This window comes from Andrena cerasifolii, chromosome 2 (genome assembly GCF_050908995.1).
Source record: "Andrena cerasifolii isolate SP2316 chromosome 2, iyAndCera1_principal, whole genome shotgun sequence".
NCBI classification, from domain to species: Eukaryota; Metazoa; Arthropoda; class Insecta; order Hymenoptera; family Andrenidae; genus Andrena; species Andrena cerasifolii.
In genome coordinates this window covers 16,452,631-16,477,087 of record NC_135119.1, presented here as the reverse complement: position 1 = coordinate 16,477,087, position 24,457 = coordinate 16,452,631, and the positions used below count along the sequence as shown (strand labels likewise).

The 24,457-nt window shown below is 47.0% G+C and overlaps 1 protein-coding gene across 1 annotated transcript; it reads left to right on the top strand.

Annotated features, from left to right (window-relative positions):
- The first annotated feature begins 12,722 nt into the window (after positions 1-12,722).
- LOC143366345 (uncharacterized) lies at positions 12,723-22,545 on the top strand. The gene has a single exon (XM_076807382.1). The coding sequence runs from the start codon at positions 14,155-14,157 to the stop codon at positions 17,410-17,412; it is 3,258 nt and encodes a 1,085-aa protein (XP_076663497.1). The 5' UTR covers positions 12,723-14,154; the 3' UTR covers positions 17,413-22,545.
- The last annotated feature ends 1,912 nt before the right edge of the window (positions 22,546-24,457 follow it).

Sequence of the window (24,457 nt, the reverse complement as noted above, 5' to 3'; positions counted from 1 at the left end):
TCTAATTTCACACAATGCCCCCTTTTTTTCCCTGCCTGTCCGCGGGCACGGCTGCTCCTCGTGGATGCCGGACGAGTGTATGCCCGTGGTCGACAATGCCGCCCAAGGGTCGGGCGCCGATCGACTTTCACGATTTCTCAATAAGTTTTCAATGGTTTCGAGGGCCGAGACCCCTGCGTCCCCTGCGCGCGCGCGCGCGCCTCGTTCCCTTGAACGAGAAAAATTTGATACGGATACGGTAGGGCGCAGGAGGAGCCCGTGGAGGAGTCCTTGGAGCCTCGTGGCTCATCCTTGAACGGCGGAACGATCCATTTTTCGTCAGGTGCGTCGGCCACCTAAGGTCAACGCGACGTCCCACCATCCCCTCGCTACCATCTCGACCCCACTTCTTCCTTCCCCTTTACATCCTCTCTCCCATCTTTCGTTTTCCTGGCCGCCTCTGCACGTGCATGTGCCATACGTCTCCCGTGCGACGAACCCGAGGACCGTCCGCCATTGAATCCGCGCTCGAGTCGTTAACGTCGCCGCTCTTCCACTTTTCATTTTTAAGGTAATTTATGCTCGCCTCGTGCACGCTTGCAACGTGATACCTGACAAAGGAACGAAGGGCGAAAACGCAAAAACCGGCCACCAAAAAGCGGACCTTTTCTTGGTGGATACAAACGAAACAGTCCGAGGGAACGAGTTAATCGACGCGGGCAGCGGGCAGGGATTGAAAGGTGATACGAGATCGGTTCCGGTTTTCGAAACTGTTTCGAAGGACCGTTATGACGGGTAACAGTTGCGGAGCACCGAGATTAGCGGAGGTGTCGATCCTAATCCTGGGTCCATTATTGCTCTCGCGTGGAGTGAATCCCGCGGGAAAAGTTTTTTAACTACTGGGAATTTCGAATTAAATATAATGCTTTAAATGTCCGTATTTCTGCTCACGAAAAATAGCGATGTACGTATTTCTACTCACCATATGTACCAATTACTGCTCACATAATATGTCGCCTTTTCAGGTTAAAATAAGTTACATCATTTATGGAGATGTTTTATAACACAACAGTAAAGCATATTCCCATAAAAAAACTTAAAAAAAGTAGAAAAATTACGCCAAGTACATGAAATCAAATAAATCACAAAAGAATAGAAGATAATAATAATAAGGAATATAAAACAAAGATGTGAAATCAAAATCAGCTGCAAGTACATAAAGGTGCTTTCCAACTGCGCAGTGTGCGTGTAACCGCGTACCGAGAGATTCATGAGACAATATTACGATATCTCTGTTATGCGTGGACCGATTTTATTGAATTTAGTATTATTCGAAATCTTATATGCGGTTTACATGAGAAAAATGCCTTTAAATTTAGAAAATATTGCAGGCCTGATGAGATATTAATGAAATAAGTTTCAGGTTAGGTTGGAATAGCCGTGCGACGAGTAAATGATAGCGGTAGTCGACATATACAGGGTGTCTTTCATGTACTTGGCGTCGAGACGCTACCGCGTCTCTAGAAAATAATGATAAACAAAAAATAAAATGCCTTCGAATAGAAATAGAGGTTACTGCATATATTGAATTATGAGGTTATGGTGCTAAAATTTTGTTGAGTAGAAATGCGGACACGACGGTGATTCACTTGACCCTAAACCTAATCACCTGTTTTCTACTTAAAATAATCGAAAATAGTAAAAAATCTACATCCAGAGCAGAATACGGTATCTCTTTTTGTTATTAAATAAGAAATTTTACTGCAAAAACTATTTACACCCCAATTACCGAATACCAATAGTGACCCTGTTCCTTACCACAACCAGCTAAAACACGGTCGAAAAATCATGAGTCTCTCATTTTACAAGTTTTTCGTTGCTTATTTTTTTGTAACTACAGTACAAACGTGACGTTTATAATAATAAGAAAAATGCGAAATGAGCAGAAATGGGGACATGAGCAGAAATCGGGACATTCACCTTAGCTGGGTTTTTCATAATTCGTTCAGAAAGGACCTTTTTCAATCTTCATCAGGAAGAAGCGCGTCCAAACCGAATTCATTAAGCGGTGGGACGCGCGCTTCCATCCTTTCGAGACGAAGCGGGTTGATCGGGAGGAGATCGAACCCCCGCCGAGCGAAGGAGGAGGAAAAAGCTCGGCGAAAACGACCGAGGAATAAACACGAAGCTTAAAAACGAGAGGGGGGGATAGCATCGGCTAGGGAGGGTAATGGCGACGCGCGTAAAAGCGTTTAACCCGTTCCGAAAAAAGAAATATGTAGAGAAGGTGGTGGACGAGGAAGAAAGTGGGAAGTTGAAAAAACGGGGCGGCGGTGTCGGAGGAGAGAGCAGGGGAATTGTTACGGCGGACGGACGAGAAAGGTGGACGACGCATTTTGTCCGGCAGTGGTAGGGGCGCGGGTGGGGTGGGCGATTAAAATTTCAATTCGTTTTCCGCGCGAACTGAGTCAGCCCTTCCTTCGCCCTTCTTCCATCCCGCGTCCGTCTTCTGCCGCTGCAAAAGCTTCATCCACGGGCCAACGGTGGCTCACGGGACTCCGCAGAGGACCCACTTTGTTATAATTTCCTTTAATGACGCGGTCCCGGCCGCCCTCCCTCTGTCTACGCCCGCCGCCCCTCGGCTGCCGGCGGCGCGGAATATTTTTATTACTTCGCCCCCGTCTAGCAGCCACGACGCGATGGAGTTTAGAGCCGTTCCGCAAGATTGAGGGTGCGGGCGGCGGAAAATCTTGCCCCCCGGGTCAAATTGCTGGATGATTCTAGCCAGTTTAAATGCTTTACCGTGACTTTCTGTCGTGAAGGGAACGCTAAACACGCTGGCCGCTTTACGCCGGGGTAGCCCGGAGGCGTATCGCTGAAATTGATACCTCGGATCCGTTCGTACGGAACGTTTAATCCTTCTCAGATATTTATTTCTGCTCGCCCCTGTGGGAGAAGAAGGAATCGGAAATGAATTTCCGAGGATATTGGGGGAAAATATGGAGTCCAAGGCACAACGATCCGCAGGGGGTTGGGGAGAGGGGTGATATACTCGATTAAATTATTGAAAATGTTTGCTTGTGGCGGAGCGTGCGGAGTTGATATCCCTGATATAATCATGGGCATATCGGAGAACGTTCGGAAGATCACCGCCGCGAGAAAGCTTCTTAATAAAATTTCGTATTTCACGTGCAACGGGGTCGAGATTCCCCCGAAACTCATCGATATGCTTAACGCGGTCATCGATTTGCAAGCGAAGCCGACGTTACTACTCCCGTTTCCCCCTTTTCTCTGTCTTCCTGCAGCGCCTGTTCGCGAGAAAAATGCGTCCGTCCGGGGGGAAAACAATTCCACGGTCGTCGCTTGGTTTGAGGCAGAGCGGCGGGGGGTTTGAAAGGGGATGAAGGTGGAAAACCAGGATCGGTGGAAATGCACGTCGTCGCACGTGTTACGACGAGGAAATCTCCTCCCTCGTCCCGATAGATCCGACGGTCGCGGGGGTGTGCGGAGCGCGGGGCGGCCAGAGGGTGGACAGGGTAGGATTTCCTTAATAAAATGGGGCGCAAACGCCACGCCAGCGAATATCTAGCTGATAGTGATTCGGTCAGCTCTGGCGTCCACCTCGAAAATGCCGAGCAGACGCGCAGGGGGAGAAAGGGGGTTGCTAGGATGAAATCCGTGGGAGGGTTGGTGTTGCTTAGGCCGATTCAATCTATCGCGATCCAGCTTGGTTATGAACAGCCGAATTTATCTTTGGTCGTTACCGATGCTCGATCGCTCTTTCCGATGGCGAGAAATACGATTTTACGGAAATGGATCGTGAGAGACGGTGAAACCAGAGCACACAAGTGCAGGTTACAAAATTCGCAGATGAACGTAGGGACGAAAAGTAAGGAGGGTACAATCGCAATGTGCTAGGAATTATAATTGTAAAATGAGAAGGTCGCATAGGGTAGCTAGATTCACATAAAAGTTGGGCGTGATTGGTTTAACGAAAACAAGGAAAAAAATTATAGAATAGATAAAGGGTTTTTTCGTTTATAATAACAATAATAATAATAATAATAATAATAATAATAATAATAATAATAATAATAATAATAATAATGATGATGATGATGATGATGATGATGATGATGATGATGATGATGATGATGATGATGATGATAATAATGATAATAATGATAATAATAATGATAATAATGATAATAATAATGATAATAATAATGATAATAATAATGATAATAATAATGATAATAATAGTGATAATAATAATGATAATAATAATGATAATAATAATGATAATAATAATGATAATAATAGTGATAATAATAATAAGAAGAATAATGATAATAATAATAATAAGAATAATGACAATAATAATGATAATAATAATAATAAGAATAATGACAATAATAATGATAATAATAATAATAAGAATAATGACAATAATAATGATAATAATAAGAAGAAGAAAAAAAATAAGAATACTACAAGTAATGCAATAATTATTACCACACTCTTATTCTTTAAACGATAGAATGTGTAAGATCAGTCGTAATGTCAATTACTATCAAGATGAAACCATTAGACAAACGTCTAGCTCCGAATTTCTCTAGGAATTCTGACGGTACACATGGAACGCTCGAAATTTCGAGGGGGTTGAACTTTGGCCGCCTGAAATATATCGCAAACACGCAGCGAAGTCGAATTTCGAGGGAGTAGGAGATGCGGTTTTGCCCGCAGAAAGGCGAGAAGATTTCCATGAGGGTGACCATCCCCTTCTGTCAAGTTAGCGTTATCCAAATCTAACACGTAATCCAGAGATGCAGGGGCGCCTCGTGATAACGTTAGTATGGAAATTATTGTTCGTGGTCCCGCATGTGCAACGGTGTGTTTGTGTGGCTACAAGCCTGTGGTGTGGTGGGTACGAGTGCTTCGACTCGATATGGCAAGCCCTCTGCAAGCTACTTTTCATTTTAACGTTTCGTTGCAAAAGTAATAACGTTTCAGACAATTTCACCTATAATTGTAGGAATTTTATTAGTAATTACTAATCGATGGCGAAACATTTTAACTTGCTAAAAGTCTTCGCACTCTGCTTCACTTTATTGCTGTTTTACGCGTCAGGGGTAATTGATTGCGACCTAATGCATCGACAATAAGCTCGTTTCAAAGTCGACGCCGTTCCTCGTTCGAAAAACACGATCCTGAAGGTGCGGGGCCGAAGCGTTTCGCCTGTTTCAGGCCACGTAGACCGCGTTATTTCTGCCGAAGTCTATCTTCCAGAAGCTCCAGCTTGCCGTTCTCTTTGTCGATCGAACGTGCGCGAAATGCGGAAAGAGTGCGCCAGAGGTCGAATCGAGATTGTAATAAATATTCCTCTGAATTTGCGATCGTCCCATTTTACCGAAAGCCCCGATTTCACAGAAATTCTATTCCAACTTTTAAAACTCCAAAAATTCATAGCCACCTAACACTATTGATTATCGCGAACAGTAGATAATAGAAGTTATCGATTTTTAATTAAACACCAAGCAATTTGTAATTATCATTAGTAAAACCATGTATTTTGAAAGAATAATATTACGTAAAAATTGTGACAAATGGAAAGCACGTTTTGGTGGGAAAATACAATTTTCATGATCAAATTGATGAATGGGAAGTCGATTTTTGGCAAAGGAAAGGATCCTTCCACTAACTCTTCGTTCCGGATAGACCTTGTTTGCCGAGGCTCGATGATATTTACCTTTCTTTCGTCGGCTCTTCGTGTCGCATGCGATCGGCGGATGTATTATTCAAATCTTGTGTGTCTCACCCTATGCCGTATAAGTACGGTGACATAAACTCGATGCAAAGTACGCGTTCGAAATCAATGAAGACATTTGTACCGCGGAGGGAAAGAAATATTTATTTAATTTCCAAACATTCTTGTAGCAAGCTGCAATTAATATCAGATCTCTATTGCAGCTTTTCAAAATCCCAAGTTAATACCGCCATAATATTATATGACCTGGCTATATTCTTAAGAAGAGCTCAGCGAAATTTATTATTTTATTACCAAAAATGAAACGTACCTATTGACCTGGAAACTTCTACGGGCCATTCTTATTATTCGCCCAGCAATTCGATCCTAAGCGCGTCTTAACTTTACTACCGTGCTTAAGTCAGGTAAATTTCAAATAATAAGATACCCACTGCATTTTACATTCTACTATTTAACCCCAGCAACGTAGTTATAAATACCTACGCGTTGTTTTAAAAAAGACTACTGTCAACTAACGGCCACAAAATCCTCGCTTCCTCCAACAGTAACAAGAATACGTGTTATTTAAATCGATCACCATCGATCAAACATCGATCACCATAATCGCCTCGTACAAACAATAAACATTGCAAATCCAAACTGTAAAACCTCTCCGGAAGGCGATCGATTTCGGCGCGCTTCTCGACCAGCCGCATTCATAAATGATTCGCCCTCGGAGAAAGAAAATTGAAACTCAGAATTAATTACGTTGCACGGTTAAGGCGGCCACAATGGGGCCGCAATAAAACATCCAGGTATAAAGTAGAACAATAAGGACGAAGTACAAAGGCGCGTCGTGCAATTAGATTTGTGAACAATTTCCACCTTCCGCCTCCACCGCCACCCCGCCCACCCCTCGACCCCCGTCCGCAGCGACCATCGCGAAGCGTACAAGCTTGCACCCCCTCGTTTCTGTCTCTCCTCCAGGTAACACTTATCGTCGTGCCACTCGGATCATTTCGAGTCGCTGCGAGTGCTGTGCTTCGCGGGAGGAAACACGATTACGTGTCTCGCGATAATAATCGAGCTCGATTGCCGTCAATACGACTTCCGCCGTATTATCGAAGACACAGTGGACGCCGGCCGCCCGCCGTAATGCTTTACACCGCCGTTGGAAATTGTTCGACGGCTAGCACGGATTTTCCCGCCGCCCTTCCCCCTCGCGCTTCTCTAACAAGCGGCGATTTTTATTGCCCGCCATTGGGCTCGCGTAAATTACAATTCGCGCGCACTTCGTTTACCTTGCCCGAGCGGGAACGCCGATTGCCCCATAAAACAATAAGGAAAACGGATGGGCATTTCATTTGGCCGATTCGAACCGTGTTTCGGTTTGTATGATTGTTGGACGGGCTAAGGGGTCGTAAAGCGAGGCGATTTAGCGCGCTCCTACGTGCCCCTTTTGTATTCATGGACTGATTCTGGTGAAAGTGGAGTCCCGCGCAGTTGGTTTTTCGAAGGAGTTGTAAAACGCGGGGATTAGTTCATGTTGACGTTTCGCTGGGGGTATACAGCCCCCATATAATACTTAACGGTAAACAGTAACCATTTCTGTGAATGCGCAGGAATGTTACACGTACTTAGATATTTTAATAGAAAATTTCAATTGATACAAACAATTGAAGGGTGAGAGGAAAAACAGAGAACGTCACACAACAGCTTTATCGAGAAAATTGACACTCATCTGACCTTCGTGTCAATTTGACACAGTTTTTCAATATCTAAAGACGTGGTAGCGTCTCGACGCCAAGTACATGTTTCGACATCCTGTATATGTCAACTACCGCTATCATTTACTCGTCGCTCGGCTAATCCAACCTAACCTGAAATTTATTTCATTAATATCTCATCACGCCTGCAATATTTTCTAAATTTAAAGGCATTTTTCGTATGTAAACCGTATATAAGCTTTCGAATAAGACCAAATTCAATAATATCGGTCCACGCATGACAGAGATATCGTAATATCGTCTCATGGATTTGTTAGAAACGGTAAGATTTTCTGGATTTCTTCTTCTTCTCCTTCTTCAACAATTTTTTCGTCAAACATAATACTTATATAGGCGTTACACGCACACCTTCAGCGAAAACGAATTTTTTTCATCAATTAATAATATTATAATAATTTATAATATTGAAACTTATCTAAAGTCATTCCCGATGCAAATTATCTTTGTAAAAAGAAGAGAGATCTCCATAAAAAACTTAAAGAAAACTAAAAAAATTACGCCAAGCACATGAAATCAAATAGATCACAAAAGAATAGAAGATAATAATAATTAGAATATATGAAATCAATATTATTGCAGTTGGAGAATGAAAAATTATTTATAGAAAAAATGGTCTGAATACGTTGGAAACCTAACCTCTATTATTATCCCGTTCATTCCCTGGGGTACCCCTGTTCATTCATTAGAAATCTCTGTTCATTCACTGATCATTGGCCCATTTTTTATTTAATCCTCTGCGAAACTTTTAATGAAAGTAGTAGCTATCAAGCATTGCTAGAATGGTGTGCTGGGACGTCTGACTTTAGTAATAAAACAGCTCTCTTATAAGAATAACATTCAAGGGATTAAATAACGACTTCTGAATACTAATTTTAACAGACATGTAGCTTAAGTGTTCATTCACTGAACAGGTCACCCTACTGATTGTCAATCTCCCATCCATTTTCCAAATCCAATTCCAAAGACAATTCTTTCCATCCCTTACGTCTTACACGTGACATCGACGTCGCTAGCCCCAGTTTCGCCTAAAAAGGAAATCGAAACCCATCGATCTGGATTCCCTGAAGAAATAGTTTCTCCGTGCAGCGATCGTCGCGGTCCTTAACAAGGGCCGCCTAGCAACGATTACCAAACAGCTCCGTGTTCGACGGTATAATTGAATGGAGATCAAAGGAAGCGCGACAGCGCGAGCCCCGAGTGACGTTTATCCGTCCTGACAGCACGCGCCCGGTAGACCCGGCGCGGCCACACGCGGGGCCAAATTTCTTTCTTGCATCAGGTGGCCGCGGTGCAACGTAATAAACATATTCATAGGTGGAATAAAGTGGCGCGAGAGAGGAGAGAGAGACGGGCCGCGACTGGGCGGGATCGCTGACGAAGTAGGGGTGGGGTGCAAGGGCGGGGAGGGCGAGGGACTTGTCGCATTCCATATGCAAAGTGCACGGGCCACGGGGACCCGCTTTGTCGCGTGGAAAAAAAGGTATCATAAAAAAATGCAAGGTTACCCACATTTTTTTTTATCCCCTCCCCCTCGACGAACGGCTCGGTGGCCGTCGCGGGATGCGCGTCGATCGAGGGGGTCGAGGGAGCGAGAGGGACGGGATGGTGAACGCTCAAGGGGGAGGGAGTTTGGTTATCGGTGAATAATACCGACGCACTTTTTACGCAGACACCTACGGCGAAGGCCCGTGGCCGCTTTGAACCTGTTAAGCGGGTAATTTCGCGAGACAAAACGCCTCTCCCTGCGCGCGAGCGAGGGGATTAGAACGCGAGGTGCGACGCGTACGGCTGGTTGTTTCGATTTAAATCCGGGGAGACGAATCGTTCGGCAAATGAATGGGCAGTGTTGTAACATTCGGGGTAGTGAAAGTACTAGGACTGTAAGAACATGTGGAGGATAATGGTAATATTACCCATTGCTTATTAAGGTGTCTAATGCCTAGGGAATTGTAGTATTCGAGGCTCCCGACCCTGAATTTTGGGTTATTTTAGTAGGTTCTTTCTTTGCTCCTCCTCGAAGAAAAGAGGTGTGCTTATAATGTTACAGGTCAAGGGTGAAGCTTTTTAACTTCCGGAACTGAAGTTTCTCAACTTGAACCAGCTATCTCTTAGAGTATGGTACACATTCGATTTTCATGTGACAACAAATTTCCCGGAATTTTCTTTAATTTTCCTAAATTACCGAGTGCCATAACAAAATTCGGCATTGCTACGGATTAGCTCGGATAAAGCTTCCCGGAGCGTGGACACCGCCAAGGCCACGTCGCACAGTGGTCTGGAGGGTGGCCAAAATTCAATTTCTCAACTTCAACTTTACAATATCATTTTTTTTTGTATGAATTGACAGCTCCAGAGCTTCTAAATCCGCATACATTTCCTTTTTCAGATGATTCTTTGATTAGATATAATATTACGAAGACAAAATCATGAAATTTTATGTGAATCTAATTGTTTTAATAGCTTATTATTGAACATCAAAATACATGTTTGTATCATACAGTTACATAGGTAAGGAAGTATATTTCAGTTATTTATAGGTGTCATAGACATTGCTTAGTCCATGTACAAATGGTGCAATGTTTATAACAATTTAAACTTTGAGAAGGCTTATAAAAAAATGATTAAGCGTGATCAACGTCGGACTTTTTTTTACATAAAAGCTTACACAATTGTTAACAAGCGCGTGTAAATTTTAAGTGCAGTCTCCTGTAGTCTTCAATTTTATGTAGACTTTTAGAAATGACGCTCGAGGTATTTGGGCGTCCCGGACGCGTGTAGCTGCGTAGCCACTTGAGCGATTTGGAAGAAGCGGACTGTCTCACAAGGGAAGATCCCGAACCCGAAAATTAAAAAAATTCTGAAACTTTGTGGATATGTAGAGAATTTTTTCCTGATTACAACGCAATTTTTTTTTGCTGCCCAAAATCAAACTAAGGGGATGAAATTAATCCCTGAAGATTCGGCTATTTTTCGATTTTGTTTTATAACTCGCAATCTGTAAGAGATAGAAAAGAAATTTCAAGACAAAAGTTACTTCTTTTATCAGATCTATTAAATGGTAAATGTTTTATCAATTGTTTAAACAATTAGAAAAATGTTATAAACAAAAATATTAATAATGTTTTCTAAAATTCTTTGTTTCACGTGAAATCTGAACTGGATGTTTAAATAATTATGAAACAGTATAATCCATATTTGTTCCATACAATTTCAACTTTTGTTGTATTGGGGAAATATGCTCATCGACTATCGAATAACTTTTGGATCCCATTGTAACACCTAACCCAAGTATTTTGAATAAAATATTTATTCGTATTAAAATATTTATTTGTATTTATCTTTACCTTTATGTACTTGCAGCTCATTTTCATTTCATATCTTTTTTTATTTTGTAATTATTATTATCTTCTATTTTTTTGTAATCATGTCCAGTTGTCGAACCACAACCATCAACATCACATTCCGGAATAGCTGACGATGTTAATGTTTCCGATGATGATGATGATCATGATCATGAAGATAATGAGGAACATGAAGATTTTCCTATATTGCAATATTTAGATAATGTGGAATTAGATTTGTGTATTATAGATAATAATTGTATATATTTTATATGTATACTAATTTTTAATATTTTTTTTTAAGTCAAAGATAATGTTAGAACTGATTCTTTTCTCTCTTTTTTCTCTATTACGGATATGATTTTTAATTTTGGCTATAAAATACCGCTTTCCAGACCACAATGCGCGCCATATTGAGTCGGCCATTTTGAATTTTGAATTTTTGGTGCCAAATTCGTTATCAGCGACCTCAAAAACCCTTAATCACCAAGTTTCAGAAAGATCAGAATTTTGGCCGCTAAACGTAGGTATCCCCAGGCCACTGTGCGTCGGTGCAAAGGATCCTCAAGGATACGAAACTCCATGGTCAGCGACCTCCAATTGCCGAAACTCGAACAACGAACGGCAGGAGGAGACGAGATATTCAATCTCGCGGGCGTGCAGAAGGCGCTGTCTTTCGCGAATCCATCGATGAACCGATCGGCGGCGAAACGAGGGAAATGAAGAGGGCAAAGAGGAGGGCGGGGACCGCGTGGAGGCTATATCCACCGTGCACGAAAATCCTGGCGAGAAAGCGCGGACTCCGGGGCAATGGAGTCCCGAAAAATCTCGTCGGATAAAGTTTCGTGTGTAAGGACAACGCCGAGGATACACGGACGCGCAAGGATTCCTGTGCCATGCGCGTGTCGCTGCGTCCTCCTCTGTTCCCTCTGATCAGATGAAGCGGACGAAGAAGAAGAAGAAGAATACACGGGCCGGGGGCCGCGAGAGGCGAGGGCGCGGAGGAAGAACAACAGAGCGTGGATGTAAAGCTGGAGAGAGATGAGAATTCAAAGGGACGAATATCAGATGAGGATGGAGTACGTTCGGCGTCCTGTAGGATTCGTCGTCCTTTTAGACGCAGAAGGAGCGACACAGAGAGAGTCCTTGCGCGAGAAGGAGAGAAGGCGAGGAGAATCGGAGGAGCCCGTGGACTGTAACAGAAGAGAAGAGGGGCAAGGAAGTTTTGGTGGGGGCAAGAAGCGCTCGACGTCTCAAATTTGGTTGGCTGTCTCGAGCTGCTCCTCTCTTTCCCTCGCTCTGTCTCTCTCTCGCTCTGAGCTACGTCGCCAAGGGTAGGGAGAGTTGTGCGACGGAGCGAGGCGAAAACGGAGGACGAAATACAGCGAGAGGGACGGAGAGGCGCGTTGGTTCGAGCGAGAGCGACGGACACGAGCTGAAGGGAGAAAACTAGCGAAGGTTGGAGGATCGAACGAAGATGGCTGTTCCACTGGTGAACCAAAGAAGGGAAGAGTGGGAGACGTCGTGAGACAGAGAAGTAGGGATCCGTGTTGGCAACGTTGAAGGAGGACAGCAAGATCGGCGTGCACTAAGACGAAGAAGGAGGGAAACGCGACGGAAGGTTGAAGTAGGTTGAAGCAGAAGGTAGGAAAAAGAGGGAGCGCGAAGCACTTGGCAGCGGAGAAGGGGCGAAGTCGGTGCGAAGGAGAGAGAGTCAGGGTGGTTAGAAAGAGCCAGTCCGAGGGCTAGCAAGTGGCGACGTAGAGGGGGTGGAGGAGAAGGTTTGAGGAGTAGGGGGAGAGCAGTGCCTTGGCGCGAGCCCGAGGACTCGAAACTCCGGAATTCCAACCGACAGAACAGTGCCGGCGGTCGTACGACGCGGGTCTAGAGAGTGTGTGAATAGGACCGTGTGAGAGAGGGAGAAAGAGAGAGAGAGCTAGGGATCGAGTGAGTTAGCTAGCGATCGTGGCGGAAGAGGGGCGAGGAGGAGGAGGAAAAGAGGGGGACATGAGGTTGAGGCCGATCGCTGGCTATTTACAATCGCTGTTCGAAGGATAAATCGCTCGTCTCTCGTGCCCGCGCCGTTGTCGTATACGGATGCACGGTTGATTTTCTCGATTTCGATCGCGCACGAGATCATCCTCGATCGTAGCCGGTAGATCGGCCCGCGTGGGAGTTGTGACCGCGTGAGGGACGCGCACAGTGGCGGACCATGGACACGGTATCAGTGATGAAAGTGAGAAGTGATCGTGACGATGATCGATGAATCGAAAGCGAGGAGTCTCGGTTGGATCGCGTGAGATTGTTCGCCGACGGGTCCGTTGTTGATCGCCCGAGAACGAGTGTGACGGCGGGATCGCGGGATCAAGCCAACATGTAAATCGCACGCGCTACGACGCCGTTTGTTTTTTTGTTCGTTTGTTTATCTCGGTTCGGCAGTGTCGGCGCGCCGTTGTTCCCTGTGCGAAGCAACCGCTGTCCGCGCGGCCACGCCGGAGGATCGGTAGCTGTCGAACGCTGCGTCGGTGGACGGCGCACTCTCCGCTGAAGGGGAAGCCGCTCGAGGTGGTCAGGGACGCGTTCCAAGGAGCAATCGGAGCGATTCGAACCCCGTGGTTCGTCGTGGTCGTCGGCACACCGTCGATGCGAGGACGACGATGCCGCACGCGGTGACACGCTCGACGTCGCACCAGGTGGAGCGAACGAGGTTGATCTGGACTTTGGTACCCGGCGTACGTGCGATCATATGATAAATGTAGAACACGTTGTACCTCGGCCTTTTTTCTTTTTTCCTTTTTTTTTTCTTCTTTTCGTTCGGCCTCCCCCCGTATTCCTCCCCGCTCCGCGACACACGGTTCAAAAGCACGGCCGATCCGTCACGTGACCATCAGTTCCGCGCGTCACTTCCATCGAGGCAACGTCCATGTGCTGTCCGCGAAGAGACACGCGTCATCGGCGGTCGTCGACGGCTGAAAGGAGGGAGAGGCAAGACGTGTTCCCGTGTCATTCAAACGATCTCGTAGCGAGTTCTGTGCGGCCCAGTTTCGTTGAATTTTAAACGAGTGAAACGCACTACGCCGCAACGATACACAGAGGACAGACTCTCGTCGGAGTTTCGCGGTGCGCGCGGGCGCGTGTACGCGCGCGCTGTGTATAACGACTGTACGGTTGTGCAACGTATTACGGACAACGTGGTTGTGCACGGGGGCCGTGGAACGGTATCACGCGGCTTTCTGTCCACGGGAACGCCGCGCCGGGTGTCTGACGAAGAGACAGAGAGGAGCAGAGACCGAGAGACAATATGAGTGAGATGACGAGTGTGGAGCAGCAGCAACAACAGCAACAGTACGTGGGCGGCAGTTCGAATCACGAGCACCATTGCAAGGACTGCGGCCTCTATTTCGAGAGCGATAAGAGCCTGGAAGTGCACCTGCGGTACCACCAGGAGAACCTGCTAAGTCAGTGGGCGAGCCAGGCGCAGCAGGAGGAGAGTAACAACAACAATAGCAAGGCTGGCAATCACAATAATCACGTGGGCGTCAAGCGCGAGAGCGTGACCGCGCCGGCGGACTCGAGCGAGCCCTCCTCGAGGCCGCCCTCTCAAGATCCTACGTCCTCGCAGCAGCTACAGCAGCAGCAGCAGCAGCAGCAGCAGCAGCAACAACAACAACAGCAAACGCAGCAACAACAGCAGCCTACCAGCCAGAGTTACAGCCATTTCCAGACGCCGATGTTCGGCGAGACAAATTATTTTATGCAGAACGAGTCGGCCTATATCCTGCCCCATCATTATTCACCGCCGTCAGAGGAGAATCAGAACAATGGCGGTAGTAGTGGTGGCGGTGGTGGTTACTCGCGCTATCATCCGTACCAGCATCAGCAACACTTTGCGCCGGAGCGTACGAGCTCTGTCAGTTCCACCAGCCCTCGAAGCCCGCCACTTCAATGCGACAAGTGCGGCGCAGTGTACGAAGACGCGAATCAGCTGGGTGAACACGTACGGTCGAACCACTCGACTTCACCCGGTGGCTATCCCGGACAGCATCAGTACCAGCAATTGGGTAGCAGTCCGCAGCAGCCGAGCCAACAGCAGCAACAGCAGCTGCACACGTCCTCGCCGCAGTCTGGTCAGCAACAGCAGCACCAAACTGGCTTCGACTACAATGGCGGTCAAGCGGTGAAGTCGGAGGTGAAGCAGGAGCCGGAGGAGCAGGCGGAGATCCTGGATCTGGATTCTCACAAGGTCCAGACGCACAGGTACGAGGAGGAGCTGATGAGGCTCCACCAGCAGCAACAGCAGGAATTGATGCAGATGCATCAGCAGCAGGCGTTGCAGCAGCAACGGGCGGGATCGCATTCGGTGAGTTCTATGCTGGGTTGGCCACCGGCCGCTCAGCCTCACGATTATCATCCCGGATTGTCGCCAATGGGCCCCATGGACAGTGTTTCGCCGCTCCCAGATCAGGGACAGTTTATGCGGGGTCAGCACATGCCCGTCGAACCGTCGCGACATCCAGGTTCGCCTATCATTACCAGCACGCAACCGCCGATGCCCGGCCACCAAATGGCCGGTGGGCTCCTGCAACAGCCGCCAAAACCTCCTCCTTTAGCCAATCAATCGTGGAAAAGTAACGAGGCGCGTCGGCCAAAGACCTACAACTGCACCGCGTGCAACAAGTGGTTTACCAGCTCGGGCCACCTGAAAAGGCACTACAACACCACGCTGCACAAGAACGCGGTTAAGCAGAGCAACCAGCCGGATCCAGCGAACCTTCCGATCAGCGCGCACCATCATCCGGGTAGAGACAGCCATTCAGGTGGGAGGAGCGGGGGACCATCGAGATCGCCAGAATTATCTTCTTCCGGGAGTCCCCCAAACTTGATGGCAGGTCCCTCGGGAGAGGCGGCGAGGGGCCTGCTGCACACGCCCACCACCACCACCAGTCTCTACAACAACAGCAACAACAGCAATTCCAACAACAGCAACAGCAGCAGCAGCAGCGAGTCTTCGGCGGCAACGGGGCTAACGCAGCAGCAGCAGCAACAGCAGCCTTCGGGAGTGCACTTGCCCTCCGGAATGGTGCCGCCGCACAATTCCCCGGCGCAATCGCCAATGTCGGCCCACCACCAGCAACAAATGGGTTCTCCATCCAGCCAATTGGGCCACCATCAGCAGCAGCAGCAGCAGCAGCAGCTTCATCACCTGCCAATGGGTTCACCGCCGGGCCAGCTTCCGGTCCACCATCCCATGAGTTCACCCATGTCACCCATGCACCCACCACCTCCTTCGCCAATGGGCTCGTCCCATCCGCACCACATGAGTTCGCCGTCTCCCATAACGCCGGGCTCGGTCCACCCAGCAATGGCTTCGCCCACGGCGATGGGGGGTACTACGATGCCTCATCAGCCGTACCCAAACGCCTTGCCCCCCCACGTTACAACTACTACCAACATCCCGGGCCTGCTGGAGTCTATCACCATCCAGCTAACTACTACTGGTAATGAGATGCCTTTAACGCTTCCTGGGCAATCTCAACACCAGCAGTCCCAACATCAGCAGCAGCAGCAGCAGCAGCAGCACCAACAGCAGCAGCACCAACAACAGCACCAGCAGCAGCAACAGCAGCAGCATCAACAGCAGCAGCACCATCAGCAGCAGCAGCAGCAGCAGCAGTCTCAGGATGTTCTACCCGGTTTTGGGACCTTTAGCAACCATCAAAGGGCCCTGCCGAGTTTCACTCAATTCAACGTGACCGGGTTCTTGATTGGCCAAAACCAACCGCAGGCCGTTAACGTGGGGGGGCTAAGTCCGGAGGAGAACGCGTCTCCTCAAGATCGATCGTTCGAGTCGCCTGGATCGAACTACGATCCGTATAGAAGTTCACCGCCTCGGTACGAGTCGCTGACGAACATGGACGTGGACAGCATGCAGCCGAACACCGACGGCATGATCATCAAGCAGTACGAGATCCAGACCCATCATGTGCCTCAACCGCTGCACCATGTCCGGAACAATCTCGAGACGAACAACAATCTGCCGCAGATGATTCAGGCGAAGGAGGAGCTGAATCCGAACGTCGGCAGGCAGTTCGAGAAGGGTCACAAATTGGGTAAAGGGAACTCTGTGATCACGAAGGAGCATCAGGTGACCAGCACCAACACCGGCTCGCACTATATCTCTCAGGACGGCTTTCACAAGTGCATCGAGTGCGACAAGGTCTTCAACAAGGCCTGCTACCTGACGCAACACAACAAGAGCTTCCACTCCGGCGACAAGCCGTTCAAATGCAATCAGTGCGGCAAGAGGTTCCCCCTCGAGTACCTGCACGCGGAGCACCTGCAGAAGCACGCCGGCGACAAGCCTTACAAGTGCGAGATATGCCCGAAGCAGTTCAACCACAAAACTGACCTCAGGCGGCACATGTGCCTCCACACTGGCGAAAAGCCGTACGCCTGTGATAATTGCGGCAAGGGATTCATCAGGAAGGACCACATGATGAAGCACCTCGAGACGCACAAAAAGAAATCCAACAACCACAACATCCACCTACGGGCGTGATTCCGCGGTGGTACGAGTCATCGGGGACGAGCATCGTCGGCGGACGGCTCGAGGTGTTTCGATCGTCGTGATTGCCAGCGAAAAGGTGAGATCGTAAATATCGCGAGACGGTACACACGGTGCGGATTCCTCGATCGAACTTTTAGCGTGCTCTTATCGATCAGAGACACTGGGACTCAAGTGTACACACACGCGTACACACACATAAAACAAACCACCCGTTCGATCGTGATCAAATTTGTATTTATTATATGATAGTTCTCGGTTAAGGCAGCCCGACGAAAATGTCTCTGTCATCCAAATTTCCACGCGGCTCGAAATTCTCCGACTCGTATCGTTGTTGTCCAGGGGCTAGATCTCGCGTACTCGCGAAGAGCAACGGTGCTCCCGCAGGATATTGGTTTTTTGCTCAACGGTGTAATATTTATTTGACCTCGAGTCGGGACCACCGAATCGAGATCCAACGCGACGCGCATCCTGCATCAGCTAGATCGTGTCGCGTAGCGGGCCTCTCAAGTGTTTTAATCGTGATCCGAGTATTTAAAAAGATTTTGAAAGATCCTCGTTCAATGAATCGAACCACGCGGCACGCGGAGTCGATCCCAGAAAGTTCGACGGGCGGGCCACTTTTTTTTTCCACGTCCTCTCGTCGATCTGCTCGGCTCCACGGATCGCGGCATGAATTTTAAAGTTAACCCGGCAACGCTCACCACTGAAACACGTCGAAAGATCGCGCGCCCGTGCGAGATAACAGTGAGAATGCGCGCAATGGAAATTTCTGACCGCGACGTCGAACCTTCGAAGCTTATCGATTGTACAAAATATGTTAAATGTATAGGCGTACATAATTGTTCTAATTATTATCGTCGCTGTAATTAATTGAACTCAATTTGAATATCGTCTAGAAAGTGATTACGAAACCTATTCATAATACTCGTATTTTATAGCGTATCATAGCATACTTTATCGAGGAAGAGCGAGGGGAAGTGTGGAGAACAATGATCGACAGGTGATCGCGAAAAGACGCGGCGACGGGGGACGCGCGAGATGTTCGGGCGGTGAAAATCTTTACCCGCGCGACGGCACGCTTACCCGCGACTCCTGTTCGCGATGCTGCTCTTCAAATGCAATCGAGAGGTGAAATAAAAGATATTAAAATTCCTCATACGTTCGTTTCGTAAGTCTTATACAATTCGTTTTAAGGACGATCCTCTCGACTACGCTGACATTCCGTGCACCTTCATACATTCCAAAGTGGCGAACGCCGGTGGTCGGCGGGTAGAATTTTTCACAGATCGTCGCCGCGTTAGTCGCACAAATTTTTAAGCGTTAAGATAGCCTAAGTTCCGAATTGTACGTCGCCCGGACTGAATCTTGCTCGTGTCGTACTCGACAGGAGCGCGCGATACTCCTCGCCTGGTGAAACGGTCATTCAATACATATCGAAGCGACGATACGCGCGTTCAGATTTCATTTAGATTCAATTCCACGGGCGTCTCGGTAGAGATCATCCCCCGCGAAGAATAGATCGTCGCTCGCGCGGGTGAACCAATTTGGGCTCGTCTCACTCGCGAGCCGCTGGCAATTCGTCGGATCGATCGGTAATCGTTCGTCGGGATATCCCGTTCGGCGCGCGGTGCCTCTAATTGCGTCGCGCCGCGATGAATTAATGGCCGATTAATTGGCCGCAAAACGAGGGCCGATCGACGGAGAAACAGGATCGCGCCTGTCCTCTCACGCGACACGAGCGAATTTCCCTTCGAGCTACGCACAGCTCGTCGTACACACCGCGAGCACACACCGTACATGCACACTCGTACACGCGCAAAAGTAAACGTTGACCACGCCGCGACAAGATACACACAACGTGTTTACGCGTAATTATTTCCGTTGATCATCGTTTAATCGATCAACCCGAGGCGTCCAATGGTCGCACCGCGGTGACGCGTTGCGCAATTACTTTTTAGTGATTTCCGTTCGTTTGTTGTTGTTGCGAGGATGGCGAGTCCCCGTCCCTCGCGAGTGGCGCAGGCTTAATTGTTTCCTTGTTGTATGCAGGCTGACAAAAAAGCGCGATCGTTTTCCTTAAGTTTCCCTATTATCGATGTTCCTCTGTCCGCGTTCCCGTCCGAACGTTTTTCGCTCGGGAACGCGCATCCGTCTACGATGTATCTACTGCTCAGAATAATTAGATAAAATTGGTATCCCGGGGGGGCCACCCGCGCTAGGTGAACTAACCCTTTCTTAGTTCCGCCGTAACGATGTCCGACTGGATGGAAAGTATGAATTTATTCAGCGTTTACAAGGCACTGAGCATGATTTTTCTTGAATTTCTAGTAATAAATTGTAACCTAGGTTGTCAGGGACGAGCACGCAGTTGTTTCGATCCCGTCGTTTCGTATACTTCACTTTAATAAACTGCGAAAGGGTTAAGCATTGAATGAGGAGCGCGTAACGTTTGATTTTTATTAACTCGTCCGTTGTCCAGTATCGAGGTCCGCTGATTATTTTGGAGCAGCCGAACAATTGTACATAAGAATCGAGCGTAATTATATTGTATCGGTCGCAGTCGCGAGCGAACACGTGCGCACACACACGTATACATACAACACACGTACACGCGTAATACGTCCTTTCACGAGTTTCTGTTTTTTTTTAGTTGTTTCGTATTAAAAGCGACAAAGCGAGAATAAAAAAAAAAGAGAAGAGGAAGATGATAAAGACGATAAATTATATAGCACTCTTGCCATTTTTACTACGTAATATCGACACCCAGAACAGACTACCTCAGAGTTCAGGAATTTAACGATGAATGAAAGGAAGAAAGAAAAGATGAAAGAGCCAATGCAATAATAATAATGTTATTAAAAAAAAAGAGAGAGAGAGAGAGAAAAAAAAGAGAGTAGCAGAGCGCGCATCCGCGCGGGCGGAACGACGTACTTCACCCTTTCGTTCTTTATTTCGCGACCCCCGTCTTGTAATATTTCAAATTCTCATTCCAATTCTTCTGAAATAAACCGTCATTCTGAACGACAGTCTCTCACGTTTTTTAATCGTTGTTCAATCGATAGCGCACCGCTCCCGGTGACATGTTTCACTCATTTTCCAAAATCGGGCCAGTAAACGAGAGGATAAAGAGAATCGAAGAAAATGAGAAGAAACGTTCCCTTCCCTCTTTCGATTTCGCGTCAAAGTTCCTCGGGTCGCCCGCCGGTCGTACGAGCGCGTAATAGAACATTATACATAATATAGGATCTAATATAAACGAGCGGAAAAAGCGAGAGAAAGAGAGACGGATGAGAGAGAGAGAGAAGGGGAGGGTCGTAGAGATGGATGTACGTTTTAGAGACATATCAAACAGTATTACTGTACCACTCAGTTTTTATTATTAAATAATCGTAAAGTAAAAAAAACGAGGGGAGAGGAAGAAACTGGAGGAGAGCAGCTTGCCGCGCGCTGGTCATCGAGCGAACCGCGAGATCGGGAGAAGCTGTGCGTGTCTCTCCGATAGAAATCATATCATTGTCAGGCGTTCGGTTCTTTTTTTTGTTTGCGAATGGCGGTGTATAGTTCGAGCGTGATGGTAGCGCGAGGACGAACGGTTAGGGTGAAAAATATGGCGTTCGCAGGGAAAAGGCCGCTGAGAGAGGAGGTCAGCGGCGAAACGGAGAGAATTTTAGAACGGAGGAGGAAGAATCTCTTCGATCCTGCGGTGCGAGAGGGGACAGCGAGGAAGGGATGGAGATGGTAGGGACGAAAGCGAGGGAGAAGTAAATCGCGTCACGAAATCTATCCACTTTTGGGCATTTAATCGCGAAATAAACTGTAATACGGTGATTTCGCGTACCGACGAGGATCCGGCGAGTATATATTTTCCTATAGATTCGTTTTTTTTTTTTTTTTTATTTCGGACGACACGGCGCGTTTCCCTTGTTTCTTGTACGATTATTATTAATATTATTACATTATGGATATTATTATTACGACGAGAGAAAAGCGTATCGTTGGTATTTTTCACTCGTTCCGTGAGGGCGTGTTTGTAAGTTGTAAAATAATATTGTTCCGGCACGCGCAGTGCGAAATTATTATTATTGTATTATTATTATATATTATATATACATACATGTGTATATATATGTATACACACACGGTACCAAACTGTCGTTGGTTGTGCCAAAAAACAAGGAGAGCGAATAAAAGAACAGGAGAGACGATATAACGAGGGAGACGTAAAATAGAACCTTGTGTGCTTCCCCCCTGAAACGTGTGATTCTAATTTCGCGGGCATTTCACAGAAAGAGAGAGGAGAGGAGAGAGATCTATGAACAAAAAGAAAGAAAAGATTATAAGTAATAATTCATGAGAGCGCAAGAGCGCCTGCGTGTGCAAGGGAAAATTGGCGATTGCGCGTGTGTGCGAGAGAGAGAGAGAGCGAGAGAGAGAGTGAGGATCAGGTAGCGAAAGAAAGGTAAAGCGGAAGTAGTTGTTTGTATCCGATAAAATATACAAGTATTTCCATGCACGCCCATTCCTCGTTTTGTGCCATAATATGAAGTGCGTCGATGAAAATTGTAAACGGATGAATAAGCGTGCGCGCGCGCACGCGCGTGTCTGTGTGTGTAAATGAGCGAAGAAGAGAGAGAGAGAATGCGAGAGAATCGAATATATATATAGTATATATATTATATGTATACAAAATATAGAGTAGAGTAACGTGCGATAAAGAGCGGAAAGGCGAGAGAATAAAAAAGAAATGAGAGTGGAGAGTTATATCGTGCGACGATGTTTGTCTGTTTCCAAAAGAGAATGCGCGCGAAAAGTCCGGCGTGAAAGAGCGAAAACAACCGAACGAACATGTGTAACATTTATATTTTGCGGCGCACACGCGGTTTCTGTTCCTCCTTTTTTTTTTCCTTTTTTTTTTGTACATGTATATGTTTCTTCGTTCTCGTATTTTTGCGGCACGCAGCTGACGTAAACGTAAGATGAAAACGGAAGAGAGCGAGAGTGAGAGAAGGTTGAGAAACGAAAAGAGAACTTATCGAGACGTAGAGAAGTATAATATTTACGACCTGTATTATTTTATACGCGTTTAATTTTGTTTTTATAAATATATTTTATTTCACAAACGCACATGTGTTCCTTGTTTCACTCGTTTATTTCCACGCATCGTTTTTCTTCGTTCTTTTCTTTTACAGCTATCACATATCCTGATCAATCATTGTTCTTTTTTTTTTTTAAGTAAGATTCATAATTCTCCTTAGTGGCTTGGATTTGTCCTCCTTAGTTACTCCTGTTTTATAAGTTTTATTAAATTCGACGTGATAGGTTTGTCGGTTTTGTTGGAAAATTCGAAATTCTTCGCACGTAACCCTGGAGTAACACGCATCGTTCAAGTAGTTACCGCAAAATAAAGCGATACGTCACCTTATAACAGGAAATCTACCCTATCCCATTACTTTCGTACAGCGATAAAAATAGTTTTCATAACGCAGTCAACTTGTAGAAACGAGACAATATTTTATAAAATACAACTTGCTTTTTCTGATTATTCTTAGGATCCTTTTCAACGTCACGTCGCTTATTTTTTTGACTAGGTATCTGGTAAAGTAACACTCAATAAATCGAATTATACATCCTCTAAGTAAAACAACGTTTAGTGATAAAAATACATATCACTTAGATTTTTAAATGAATCACACTCCCTCCGCGATACTGTGCGATGAAACATTCCTTCGATCACTTCCTATTTTCGCAACGCATCCCCCGAATAGGAAGCGCGATATTTTCTCAACTAAACGACTCCCAAAATCAACATTTCACCGCGACTTAACTGTGCAACATCGAACATTTCTACCCTTTGCTCTACAATTCAGTCGCATAGAACGTTACTTCACATTCCAAGCTGACGTATCGCCTTATTGCCACGTGACGCGTAGCTGAAAACCGCCGAACGACGCGCATCTATCGAAACAGAGTCCGATCTTCCGCGAATCGCCCCCAACGACCATCCGCAGACACGGACCTTTGACTCTGGCGGATCGAAACTCGCGCTCGCGGTACTTGAATCACCCTTCTCCACCTCGCTGATCGACGGTCGCCCGCGATGCACGTACGCGGGCTCCATCGGTCAATTTCGTTAATCCCGTGGCTCAAATAGCCGCGCGTGTATTCGCGAAGTATCCCCCGCGTTCGCGGCCGAATCGTTCACGCGTCGTCACCCCGTTCCCGCAGAGGACCTGCCCCCCTCCCGTCTCGAGCCTCCCCCATTTTCACCCCGTTGCAATATTCCTCCCACGACGCCAGCCTCTCGTCGCGTACTCGTAACCATGGGCATTCTGTAATTTAGTAAATTGTTGCGGACTCGCCGAGAGGAATCTCGCTCGATTCGCGGCCACCTCGCGTCGCCGCTCGGGACAGCGGCGATAATGGTCCCACGGCACTCGATCGGCCAGGGGATCCATCCACGGCGCTTCCATACGTCGTTTTACGAATTTCCGGGGCCCCTCTCGGGGCCATTCGCGGAGAGCTTCGACTCCAAGGGAAAATTGCCGGATGGCGGAAATTTCGCGGTATTTCAAACTGACGTGCACGGAGGGGTGGCAAAGCGAGGCGACGGCGAATCGGGGATCGACGATCGAGCGCGTCCATACAACGAGCATGGTTTTCTGGAGGGTCGCGACGCTCGTCCGCGGATGGAGGCGTCAATTTTCTATCGCGACGTTGTCCCGCGGATTTCGGGCGATCGTGTAAACGTGCTCGGCGAGTCCCGCCATTGTTAGACTTAGGCAACATCTACCTGATGACGAAGCAATATATTGATGCGATCTACGATTTATTATGATGGCAGTGATGTAGAGAGGGAGACGATGGAGAGAACGAAGGAAGAAGGAGGCGGTGAAGTTGGAGGTGATGGGAAGTAAATCGAGAGTAAGGAAAATGATGTTAGGTGTAGTCCAGTATATTGTACTATGCGTCTCCTAGCTAAATTTTTATGTTTTCTAATTCGTTGTGAACGAATGTTTTTCGGTATAAATATATAAAT